The sequence below is a fragment of the Gopherus flavomarginatus genome, chromosome 5 (genome assembly GCF_025201925.1).
Source record: "Gopherus flavomarginatus isolate rGopFla2 chromosome 5, rGopFla2.mat.asm, whole genome shotgun sequence".
Lineage (NCBI taxonomy): Eukaryota > Metazoa > Chordata > Testudines > Testudinidae > Gopherus > Gopherus flavomarginatus.
The window spans coordinates 23,286,858-23,299,978 of NC_066621.1; the positions used below are offsets into that span (position 1 = coordinate 23,286,858).

The 13,121-nt window shown below is 54.7% G+C and overlaps 1 protein-coding gene across 8 annotated transcripts in view; it reads right to left on the bottom strand.

Annotated features, from left to right (window-relative positions):
• Positions 1-13,121, bottom strand: part of NAV1 (neuron navigator 1) — a 285,045-nt gene that overhangs the window by 198,089 nt on the left and 73,835 nt on the right. For all 8 annotated transcript variants that reach the window (XM_050956066.1, XM_050956060.1, XM_050956065.1 and 5 more), the window contains exons 2-3: positions 3,644-4,461; positions 2,606-2,709 (exon numbers count right to left, since the gene is read on the bottom strand). In XM_050956066.1, coding sequence (XP_050812023.1) covers positions 2,606-2,709; positions 3,644-4,461 — 922 coding nt within the window. The remainder of the gene's footprint in view (positions 1-2,605; positions 2,710-3,643; positions 4,462-13,121) is intronic.

A 13,121-nucleotide genomic window follows, 5' to 3' on the forward strand; every position in this document is an offset into this window, starting at 1 on the left:
AATAATAGTGAGGCCTCTTTCTGAAATCACTATCCCATTCTCACCCCAGTGTCACTCCTCAGCTGAGCAATGGCAGTGTGCTGGGGCCCCACAGGTCAGTTTCCCAGAGGAGGAAAGATCAGTGATGCAAAGTCTGAGTGTCTCCAAAGTGTGACTTGCTTTATTCACACAAACACCAGTCCTGGAACAGAGGGGGTCAAATAGCATGGAGAGCAATCCCTTCTTCCAGGAATCTCAGCCCAACATTAATGACCAGTTCCCAAAGAGCCTCATGAATTGACTCCAATCAGAGCCTATGACAGAGAGCAAAGTTTCCTACCACTCACATAGCTCTCTGTACGCAGAACCTTGACCAACCTGAAAGTAATAACACTAGTATTTCTTCCAACACGAAAAACTTACTTGCACATTAAGAAAAAATACTTGGAGGTTATGTGTAATAGCGCCACCTGCTAATGCCTGCCATAGCCCCATATTCTGCAAAAGGGTAAACAGAGGCACAGAGAGGAGCCGTGACTTGTCCAAGGTCACACAACCGTCAGTGACAGAGCTGGGATTTCCAGCCCTGAGTTCAGTCCCCTACATCACACGGCTTCTTAGATCAAACCAGTGGGGAAGCCCAACTCAGAAGCATGGCTCTGATTTCTGATTAGATTCTCCCAAGAGATGGGCACCCAGAGATAAAAGTGTGCTTATATGCAAGGCCCAAACCTGTGCCAGGGGCAGCATCTCCTCAATTCCTATTCTCTCCATCTGGGAGATAAGGCCGCTCCAGCCCAATGTTCAAACACTCCACGCCAGCAGGATTTGGGCTTTCTGCCCCAAATGGTTCAGGTCAGAGTAGCACCCCATGTTTCTGATTCTTTTCTGAACGTGCCCGAACCCCTTGGGTCTTGAGATCGGGCCACACATCCATGAGGGCAGGGGACTGGACTTGATGACCTCCCGAGGTCCCTTCCAGTCCTAGAATCTATGAATCTATGAGTTCAGGTTTACCCATGAGAAATCCAGCACTGCTGGCTCAAACGGGCTGGCAAGCGAGCGGTCGTTCCATGGCTGTCACTGGCTGAAACCCAGAAGGCTAGAGCCCCGCACCATTACTGAAAAAATGAACCAAACTCTCCTGTTCAGGCTGAGTTGGGTCCGAGTCTGGGGCAGATTTCAATCAGTGCAAAACAGCTTTCCCGTGCACCTCCCACCCCCGATCAAAGGGCATGGTAAATACACCACATGGATGGGGTGGCTGGAAAGACCTTCTCCCCACAGACGGTCTGGCAGCCACCTCAGGCCGTGTGGTGATAACTCAGAGCAGGAGTGAAGTGGACGTGAGCAAAAGGCAGAGGCGGTAGATAGCTCCGGAGGGGCTGATCAGTTCCCTGACCACGAGTGGAACTGATGTGACTCACTGGAATTGCAGGGCCAGATTCCTGTCCTGCTTTACACCACAGTAAATCCAGCGTCACTCTGTTAAAATAACAAAAGAGTCCTCTGGTGTACGTGAGAGCAGCGTCTGCTCCTTCTCCCTCCACAAGACCCATCTACGTGCCAAAACTATGTCAAACTGACAGGCAAGAGAAATACAAACATCTTGTCATTGGGTGCCTTCCAGAGCCCCAGCGCCGCTTTGGGAAGTGCAGAGGGCCACAGAACCAGCAGCAATCACAGGAGCATCTCCCCGGTATTAGAAGCAGGCAGCAGGAGCCTTTCCCCAGTATTAGAAGCAGGCAGCATGGCTCCTAGGTGACAGTCCAACTCCCATTGAGTCCAGCACAAGTTTTGTCACTGACAGCTATGGCAGCAGGGTCAGACCTAGCTTGCATGTCTTCCCCCAGTCACTAGTAGGTGCTGAAGAGGCAAGGGACATGGAGATGCCCCTGTAGAGTGCCTACTGGTGCTAATGCTCCCTGCCCCTTGCATTCAGGGCCTGACTTTCCCTTCCCCAGCACCTTGGGCATTGTTCATAGCAACTACCCTGCCGGCATGGCAGCGTTTTACATCCATTCAGCACTGGTGGAGGACCAGGCCCTGGAGCCTGGCTGCAACCCATCCAGGTCACAAAGGCCCACCTGGGCTCCCTGCACCCTCTCCCCCCATGGCAGACCTAGAACCCAGGCACCTGTAAAAACCACTGACATCTGGACCCGGTTCAGAAAAAACACTCAGCACAACTGGTGTGAGCACATCCACTCTGTCATAGCACCCCCAGCCAACGACGAGTGCTATCCAGCACGGCCTGCTGCCAGCACTCATTAAACACCCCAACAGGCCCAGCACATAGCCGCAGGGTTTAGCAGGTAATGATGCACTGACAGAGGCCTCATTTCGAGCTAATTACCTGGTGTCGCGATTTTTCTCTCTCATTATGCTGCAAAAGCCAACCAGCTGCAACCCACTGCCCCCGGCCATCGAATGCAGCAACCTCAGTGTTCCACCAGGCCTTGCCAAGGGCCAGATTTGGCTGAGTTAGTCAGTCAGTTACCCTAAAATACGGCCGCTGGCTCCTTCCTTCCCAGCACCCTCACCCGATGACAGAGCTGTTTGCTCAGGTCCCACATGCTGCCCCCCCACCCCAATCCCTAGAGGAGTGAATCCTAGTTTGACTCACCCAAGCCTGGGAAGCCCAGTCCAGGCACGTCTGCAGGGCTGGTCGGTTCCTCACACGTGCGCTCCTCCTGGGAGAATTCACTTTTCTCCGTGTCTCCCTGCTGCCTGGAGACAGAGAGAGGAGTTAGGGTCAGTGCATGTGTGACCCGCGGTGAATGTGTTATGGGTCCCCCTCTGTGCCGCTCCACAGGGGATGTGAGTCTGTTACAGCCCTCAAGCTGGACGACTGGGCTGTTTAGCTCAAGCTGTAGCAGTTGCTGCTTTGAGCTCTGGAGATCCCTGGTTCAATCCGCCATGTCAGGTGTTGGCCAAGAGGGCTACTGTCATGCATGCATGAAAAGCACCCTCTGGAGATGCAGGGTAGTCCCCTGGGGTAGGGGTTCATTCCCCAGCTATTTGGGGACTGAAAGCAAATTGGGCTGCCAGGCAGCAGACTCAACTGGCCCCACGCCAGTAGCAGCGACAGGGGAAGCCAGAAGATCTGGGCCCCACAGCTGGAGGGGACCATGACAGAAAGGGTGAGGGCCAGGAGCCAATGGAGAGCACAGCTGGTGGCCAGGCTGCCTCTCCTGGCTGGGAGGTAGGGCCCAGCATCTGATTCCAGCAGGGAGCCCATCTGGCCCCCCTTGTGGCCTTTGGATTTGGAAATGGGCATGGGACTCACTATGGACTGAGGGTGTTTAAACAGGTGTCGGATCCTTGTTCCTTCCAAGAGGTCAGTGATGTGATGCTTATGGGTCTAATGAGATCAGGGCTTGGGTCTGGTGCTTCTCTTACTGAGACCAGTGCCACTGCCACTGGCTCCACAGGGGGTTACTCCTGACTTACACCAGAGTTAGTGAGATCTCTGAAAGCCACCGCCCAAGCCCCATGCTGTGAGCCCACCCCACCCCTGCAAATGCTTCCAGTGCTAACAAGGGGCATGGGCAGATGGTCCTGTGGTTTGTGTGGGGTGGGAAGAGTCAGGGGAGGGGAAGATGAGATGCTCCTCCCTGCAGAGGAGCCCCGTGCCCTGCACGCTGCCGGGCAGGGAACTCACCGGTAGTGAAAGGGTGCCACGGTGGCAGTGACTGGATGACTTTGCTGTGGGACTGAGGAGAAGCTGATGGCCGGCTCCTTATTCTGCATGGGGCTGCTGGTGCCCAGCGAGATCCCTGGGGACTTGTCCTCGCCCCTGGCTGCCTTGGGCACCCCACTGCCTTTGCAGAGGGCTTCCGACACCCACTGGCCTTTCACTGGGCAGCTCTGGGGTCTCTTGGCACTGGATCCTTCAGGGGTGCTGGGCAGCCCAGACTCACTGCACAGGCTGAAGCGGGATGGGCTCTTCCCCTGCAGCTGAGGGGTCTTGGCCAGCTCAGCAGTGCCACTCGGCTTCCCCAATCCCTTCTTGGCGCCGTGGCTGCTATAGGCCTCTCCGGGCTTCAGACTCTCCTTTTCTCTCTCTGTCCCTTGAACCAGAGCCTTCTTAGGAGCCCCCGTCGCTCGAGGCGTCGCCTTCGGGCCCCCCCGGGGGCTGCTGCCTGGAGTCCTAGTGCTCTGGCTGAGGCCAGACTCCACCCCATCGGCCCTTTTGCACTCCGATGGCTCTGCTGTCTCTGGCCCAGGCCCGGCCTCCACGGGGGCTCTGGAAAGGCTCTTCGGCTTGGAGCCTTTGGCTGCTGGGCCACTAATGCAGCCTGGCGCTTTCCCCAGCCGTGGTGACGCTGCCCGCTGGGAAGGGGGGGCCCCCAGGCTGCTCTGCCTCGGGGGAAGCTTGCTCTGGGACACAGCACGTGGCACTGGGATAGCAGACGCATAATGGCTCCGGCCGGTCACGTTCACATTGGCCATCCCATTCATCGTCAGAGGGTCCGTGGGCTGGGGAGGGAAGAGAAAGGCAGAGCAAATTAAGGCTGGGTTTGGGGGCGAACAGGGGTTAGAGGTGCCCTGGGGATGCTCCTAGACGGGGTGCTGGAGGGGCCCCTCTGGCAGTGTGGTGTTCAGACTAGGGGGAGCAGAGGAACTGCTGGGGTTTGGACTAATGAGGAGGCCCGTGAGCCTGCCCTTTGGCAACAGGATCCTTTCCTTGGCCTCAGGATCCCTTAAAGATCTATGTAATAGGCTACCCCTCTTCAGCCCACTCTGCTGGAGGGGAAGGGGTCCCTTTCACACCCAGCCATTTACCCTGTATCCTTTACCCCAGGACTATATTTTGGAGCTCTGCTTGGACCTCGGGGAACTGACTGCAGAATCCAGGCAATGGAGAGGCTGTGGTGTCTGCCGGCTACAGCCCGGAGAGAGCATGATCACAGAAAGGACACCACTCCTTTGGCACCCTGAGCTGGCCCTGCTTCTCTCATTAGCACAGGGGTGTCCTCCGACACCCAAGACCCTGCAGCCAACTCACCAGGAGCCCCAGTGCTGCCCTCTGGATCTGATCTCATGGCAGTAACAGCATCTCTCATCAGCCCTGCCTACCCCTTCCCCACAAGGATAGACCATTGGACCTGGTCTAAAAGCTCATCTCAATCAATGGCAAGAGGGGCTTCACCTGGGATGCTTCTGGCTTAGACAGAAGCAGGAAAAATCAGCAGGAAGCACTAAAAAAGAGGGTTACTTCATTCAGAAACATTCAAGATCCATTCTTCTAGGTGCTTCCCAAAAAATGTTTGGAGCAGGAATACGCCAGAGACATGATCTATGCTATGGCATCACAGTCTTTCGTAAACTGGTGTCCTAGTTACAACTACAGACACAAACAATCTTCCACACAGCTTGAGCTCCAGCTTTGTTGTGCTCATTCACCATGGACCATACCCTCTCTGGACACTACATAGCACAGAGACACCTAGAGGTTGGGTAATATATTGCAAGCAAACATGGCATCACATGCACCAACCCTCTCCTAGATCCAAACCCACCTAAAACTTTGGCGACATCCAACTCCAGATTCACAACTTGCAACTGGCCCCCGTCTTGAGGATGGATCTGAACAAAGCTCCCTTTGTGATCCACACCCCACAGACCTATGGGCAAGTTGGGATCTGGGTCTGTTGCCTGAGCGGGGTCCCGCTGCTGTTTTTGAGGTTCCCCTTTTCACAATGCCGGCGGGGGCGAGGGGGGCACCCAAGGACCCCAGTACAGTGGCCAGAACACAATGGCCATTTCCCTGATTATCCATTTCTACACGATTCCTCTCCATCCTCTCACTCGAGCCACGTTTCAGGGGGATTCTCACCTGTCCCCCATGGTCCTTTGCAGCTGAAAGCAGAGGATGACGCCCAGCCACACAGAACATGTCACCGTCTGAGCTCTCGAGCGGCCGAGAGGAATTCCTTTCATATGTCAGAGAAAAACGGGCAGATGAAACGATTGCAAGAATTCAATTTCCATTAAGAAGCCGCCCTGAGTCCATATCGCTCACCCCCAGCACTTTAGTCAGATTACAGGAAATTGAGGTCACGACCCGGTTTGGGGTTCAAAGCAACAATGGATCTGAAGAGGGCTAAGTGCAAAGTACTCTCTCGCTCTCTGTGAAATCAGCTGCAGTCAGCCAGGACAGGTGAACACGAGCAGGGTCTAGTGCTCTGCTAAGCTTCCAAGCTCCCTGCGTCTCCTGCCAGGACCCACGCTCTCTCAGATCAGCTAGTGCTGGCCTCCTCCCTGTCCCCTTTTGATGGGGTGCAAGAGCATTCTCCACTGCAGCATTGCACTCCCCCAGAGTTCCTGCACTGGCTATCTCTGTCTAAATCTCATCTGAACACACAGCTCTTCTCCCTTATCTCTGCCCCAAGGGTCTCTCCTCTTTCCTGTATTTATCACTGAACTCTACGGAAGTGTCTCAGGACACAGGCTGTGTAACAAACTCTACCCAGCAGAAAATATTGTATTCAAGCACACCTGGGTGGGCACTGCCAGCTGGGTACCTGCAGGCAGGGCCGGCGCTTCCATGTAGGCAACCTAGGCGGTTGCCTAGGGCGCCAGGATTTAGAAGGGCGGCAGACTGCTCCGGTGGACCTTCCGCAGGCGTGCCTGCAGAGGGTCTGCTGGTCCTGCGGTTCCGGTGGAGCATTCGCAGGCATGCCTGCGCCAGGTCCATGGAGCTGCGGGACCGGTGAGCCGGCCCTGCGCCTAGGGCACCAAAAACCCTGGCGTCGCTCCTGCCTGCAGGCAACAGAGAACCGCTCAACCGGGCCTATCAGAACAAAGAGAGAGCTGGTATCACCCTGCAAGGGCTGCCGGGAGACAGGACTTGCAACCGTTCTGGGGATCTTGTGTGCTGCATGTCCCAAGTTGCCGGCACATACCGAACGGTGCAGGTGGATGCAACTCCAGCAGCAGCACACTGGCCTCTGATTCCCCCCAAGCTCAGATGTAGCAGAGAGAGGCAGCTGCCCAAGGCTGACTGTGATCTCAGATTCAGGGCCACCTGGCCCCTGCAGCAGGAGATTCCTGCTGTACCTGGCACAAGGTCCAGCAGAGGTTGGGTGTAGCACAGCTCAGCTCTGACACAGGCCTGAAGGGCCCCCAGAGACCTGGGTTCCAATCGAAGCAAATCACTTCACCTACCCTGTGCAGCAGTTCCATAGCTGTGAAACCAGCTTCATAGATTCCAAAGCCCGAAGGGACCAGTGTGATCATCTAGTCTGACCCCTGTATAGTGCAGGCCAGAAACCTGCCCCACAATAATCCCTAGAGCATAACTCCCCTACCTCCTGGCACATGCGAGGGTTAAGCCATTGATGGTGAGCTGCTCGATCCTACAACGACAGACCAAATATTTACATAGACAGAAATCAGGGATCTAACAAGACGAGCACAAATAGGAAACTTGGTCTTAGCCAGGCTAGGGGAACAGACGCAGAACAGAAAGAGAGGATAGCCTTTCTGACTCCCAGCACCTGCTCTGCTTCAGGGATCCAATAAAACTCCTAGTGATCTGAATTCTGGTTTGCCCTTGGGGCCATGATCCCAGAGCAGGCAGCCTCCATCAAGCCCAGGTCAGGGAACAGATCGCTCCTCCTGGTTTCCTTGACTCAGACAGGTTTGCAAGACAGCTATCAACCACTCTGTGCCGTAATCCACCTAAAAAGAGCACCGCTGGCCCTAAACTCCATTGCTGTTTAGCCCCTGGAGTCCTTATGTGCTGCCCTGAAGAGGAGCTGAATGCGTTGTGCGCTGAACACCAAGCTGGGTGGAGAATTAAGCAAAGCAAGATCTGATTTATTGCAAACAGATTAACCTATATCCCTGCTATCCCCAAGTTCTGTCAGACATGGGAACAGCTACCTGCTTACTTGGGGGCCTGGCACACGTAGAAGCAGGTTTGCAGAAGAGCTCAGACCCCAACATGCCAAGCTCATTGGAAAACCTGTCTCATATGGTCTATTTCACCAGTGACCCACAGCACCACCCTCCAGCCATCTGCTGTAGGCATTTCTAGGGGGCCAGTCACCAACGTATCTAGGCACTGTGCCAGGTGCAGTCCAAAGGCTGATTTGGCTCTACAACGCCCTTTGTACCAGAGATCACAGGAGGCTTCGGTGGCCTGTGCTATGCAGGAGGTCAGACCAGACCATCCCAGCGGCCTTGGACTCCAGGAAATTAGCGTAGGGAAGCATCACTTTCCTCAGCCCCTGTCTGTGTGTATGTTAAACCAACCAGACCCCATGACGGCTTGTGGAAACTGATCAGTATAACATCTAGTGTGAACATGCTTACTCCAGAATAAGCCTGTCCACACAGTCAATTTCCCTGGGTAGATTAGCCACACAACTCACACACATCATCTTCCCATTTGAGCCCCCTGCTCTAAGGGAATCTAAGGGCCAGTCCATGCTCTTGGCCCGATCTTCACCTGGTGTAAATACAGGCAGCTGCATTCCCTTTAATGAAGCAATACTCATTTACACCAGCAGAGGATCTGGTCCTATCAGTGCTGCTTTGTAACCCGGTGTGACAGCATGGCCACCACTCAAACCCCACCTTATGGCCAGGGGTACCTCTACAGTGCCTACCCCATTTCCCCATCTTCGGGGGCAGGGCTCCTTCAGCCCCATGCAGTCTTTCTCCTTCACTCACAGCGCTGCTTGGGGGCTGGTTTCTGTATTCACAAAGTTCCTCAAACACAAGCAGAAAAGGGAACTTCTCCCAGTCACTCACAGAGTCCCCAAGCTGTCCTAGAGCACGGCTCTTACCTCACAGCCAAGGGAGCACACAAAGCTTACCTCACAGAGCCTCTCTTATCTGCCCCACCCTACCTGCTTCCTCTGCAGCTCTCAGGCCCTGCCCCCCAAACTGCTTCAGCTCCCTTCTAAGGAACCAGCTGCATGATGGGTGAGGGCCTGCCCCATGCCAGGTATCTCTGGTTGGCTCCTTTAGCAAATCTGCTTTAGGCTTCACATCTCCTGCTAGCAGCTCCCTCTGCTCAGGTTAAGACTCTCTCTCTCATCTGACCCCATAGGACAAAGTTGTGGCCACGCAGCCTCTTTTCCATTATTTCCTCTCCTGTATCTGTGCCGGCCACGCTGCCCAATTGTGTTTGCATCCAGTGCATTCTGGGACAATCTGGGCTGCTGCCCCATGACATCCCACAGCAAAAGACAGAGGGCCCTGTGACCATGCACAGAGAATGAGGCCAGCAGTGCCCGGGGCAATGCAAGGTTAGCGCTATGGATGCTAAAGGAGTATGAACCAGGTGGCGTGGGGATACCCACTGTGTCTTGAGCCAGCCATGTGCCTCTTCCATTACAGCAGACAGAGCCAGGGCCTACAAGAGTGTATGTGATAAATGGAGGAGGGGAGCGTAGCAGAGGAAGCAGCTAACAGAAGGGGGTAAGTGAATGCAGGTCCCTCTCCCCTTTTGTGAAGTGTGTGATAGCACTTGGGGCTGGGTGAAACAGGTGAGTGTAGAGTGTAGGCTGTGGGATAAAATTCAGATACGAAAGGGAGCTTCAACCCAAAACGCAGGCAGGTCAGCACCCAAAACAAAGGTAAGGCACATCTGAGTCAGCTCAGTAAGTGGCATGATGGGGGTGGAGGGTTTTGGCTGGAGGTGGGGGTATGTGGGACAGAGAAGGGGAGAAACACCAGAGAAGGGAGGAGAAGGCAGCAAGGAACTTTAAGACACAACCTAAACAAGCATGACCCTGAGAAAAGCCTAGGGAGAGAGCTTTTAGGCCGAGTATTGGCTGAAAGTGGAGTTGGAGATGTGAGCACAGAAACTAACTCCTATAGCTTGAGCCCTGCTGTGTTCAGGGAAATAGGACTTTATTTACGTTCTTGTAAATAAACAATATGGTGCCAAGGATACCCAATAGGGTTGCCAACTCTGACTGAAGTTATTCCAGGAGATTTCCCCCCGCCTCCCTGCCTCCCAACATGACGTAATGTCATTGTCTTAAAATATCGCATTAAAATCTCCTGGGTTGCTTGTTGCTTTCAATAGTCAGCGAGTGATCAATGCCAGTTCCAGGAAACTCCAGGCCAATCCTGGAGGGTTGTCAACCATAATACCTGACTCCACCATCATGTTCTTCTCCTAGCAAAAACAACCTGCCGGACCCACAAACTTTGGCCAACTGCCTGGGTGAAGAGGGGTAACAGCAGCATGCTCTGCCTTCGTGGCATGCCAGCTACCAGCCTCCCCCATTGGTGAGTGGGGGTGCATTGGCTCAGCGGAGTCCTAGGGAGGGTTAGTCAGTATGAAAGGCTGCGTTGGGCTCTCAGTGTTGAGGGGGCAGAACTGAGAGCAGAATGAGGATGGCGGAGTCCAACTCACCCCATACATCATCTTGGAACTGGCCCCACCACACGCTGGCGGTTTACGTTACCTTGCTCCTGAGATCAGCTTACATGCTCGAGACAAAAGTAATTCAGGATGTGCAGGTGGCAAAAAGGGATTCTCAGGGCAGCAGGGGGTGCTAGGAGACTGCAGATCCTGCTTGGAGATCCCCACATTCACACGGCATCGAGTTGCATCAATGAACAGGATCCAGTTCGCAAAGGAGCATTTCCGAGCAGAGGGGCAGGCAGCTTTGCTAGCCCACGGCGTGCCGTGGGGAGGGTGCCTGTGGCAGCCTCTTCTCTCATTGTCTTTTGGAGCCTTGCGGATCTTATTGTTCCTGCTATTCAGCCTGGCTGCACTTCGATTTCCCACTTGTTCTCGTCAAGCCCGGAGGTGCATCTGGGTGAATTTCCCCCTTCAGTGCGGAACCAGGATGGGCTTGGTGCTCCTTGTGCGATTATACCAGCCCATGGCGTGCACAAGGAAGGGGGTTGACACCTCTTGGCCTGGGAGAGCTTGTGCGTGTGTGAACGTAAGGGGGCCAGGAGATGAGCCCGATAGTCTCTGTACATCTCTGGAACAAGTGCAGCACAAGGAAGACTAGTGCGAGCTTCCTGCAAACTATGCTGGAGGGCCAACGGCTAGAGCCGAGAGGGGGCCAATTAGCAGCAACTGTGATGTGGTCTGAAACCTGACAGCTCATTTCACAGGGGCTGTGTCCGGGAGTGTGTTAACCACATCTAAAGAGGGGAACAACTTTCCGTCCCTGATGTGGGCTGCTTTGGAGCTGCTTCCCTGTAGGCAACAGGCCTGTCACCAACCCCTGCAGCCAGAGATTCACAGCGTTGAAGGCCAGAAGGGACCATTAGCTCGCCTTGTCTGACCTCCTGCCAGGAAGTTTCCCCCAGTTGCCCCTGTGCTGAGCTCAACAGAAAGGTGTCCTTGCCGGATCTAAAGACATTGAGAGATGGAGCCTCCACTGCGTCCCGGGGGAGTTTGTTCCAATGATTCACAGTTAAACATTGGCTCTTTGTCTGGCTTCAGCTTCCAGTCACTGACTCTCCTGCCTTTCTCTGCTAGATTACAAAGCCCTGTAATACCTGTTGTGTTCTCCCCAGGAAGGTACGTACACACAGCACTGCTCACTCTTCTTTTTGATCAGCTAAACAGACCGAGCACAGCAAGTCTGGCGCTGTCCGGCATTTTCTCCAGCCCTTGCATCATTTTGGTGGCTCTCTTCTGTGCCTGCTCCCATTTGTCAATGTCCTTTCAAACACTGTGGGCCCCACAACTGGATGCAGCGTTTCAGAGTCAGTCTCCCCAGTGCCGCATATGGAGGTAAAGTCACCTTCCTGCTCCTGCTCGCCGCTCCTGTCGAAACGCTCAGATATTGCATTTGTGCTTTTGGCCGCAGCATCACGCCGGGCACGCATATCTGCTCTGGCCCCACTAAAGATGGTCTGAGTCCCTGCTTTCCAGGACACAGTCCCCAGCCTGTGGGTCTGGCCTGCATTTCTTCCTTCTCGATGGATGACCTTGCATTTTTGCTGTGTTAACAAGCATTTGACGACTCTGTCCTACATCTGGGCTTTCTCCTGTGCGCTAGCCCTGGGAGCCTCCCCTGTCCTAGTGACCCCCAGGAGATGCTGTTAGCTGCAGTATATATTACGATTCCTGCTGCACGCAATCCGTTTCTCGTCGTGAGATCCCTGGGGGGACCTGCTACGTGCTGACACTGCCTGTTCCAGCCTTCTAGCTCTCTGCTGTGCTGGAGAAGGGGCAGCCAGCTGGAGCTGTTCGCTCTCCCTGAGCCTGGCCCGGGTGTCTGTCTTGTCGCATCCCTGTAGTTTCCTAGCCTGAGCATCATTAGGCAGGGTCTCCAGGGGCTGGGATAACGCGCTCCCCCGCACAGGCTGGTGGGGAAACTTTCCCCTGCTTAGGAGCCTCTTTCTTGTCCTGTCCAAGCACCGCCCAGGACAGATGTGCAGGGAAGCCCTCTGCTGGTCCCAGGAATGCGCTCAGATTACAGGCCTTGCGGAGCACAGCTGGGAAGCCTGCCAGCCACAGCTGGCCTGCAGTAACGCTTCCCGTCCCTGAAACCTTGGCTGCCCATTTCCCCTGTCTCTGCCGGGGGACAATGGGCAGGTGGTGAGATGGATACAAGTGGCTCAGGGGCACGGGCACCACGTTCTCGCATTCCCAGCCAGCCTCTGACCCGCTCCAATGCAAAGCACGTGGTCTCTCCTGCTTTGATGCTCTTGAAGTTGCAGCTGAGGATGCCGCTTGCAAAATGCCAAGCCGAATTAGCAATGTTAGGGCAGCATGGTTCTCCACTGCCTTGCACCTTAGCGTTATTTATATTCCAGTAGCACCTAGTGACCCCACAGGAGACCAGTGCCACAAGCTTGTGGCCCTAAATCTAGTGCTCCATGACTATAGCCCTGTATAACAGGAGCCATGCCAGGCCAGCATCTTGATCCCACAGCACACTGCACCAGCCTTGTGCCTTTCCCGCACCCAGATGCTCTACCCACTGGAGCACGGCGTCTCTGCCACAGCAAGCATCAGAGCCAATGAGGGCGAGGAGAAGGTGCCACCTCTCTTGATTCCTATCCAGTAGCCCGCAGTACTACCTTAGCATCCACCTGCACACAGGCCCCTCCACCACTGGGCGACACTAGAATAGCTACATGGGACATACAGGTTCCCTCTACTCCTACTTGACCTTCCTGGTACAACCCTCCTGCTCCTA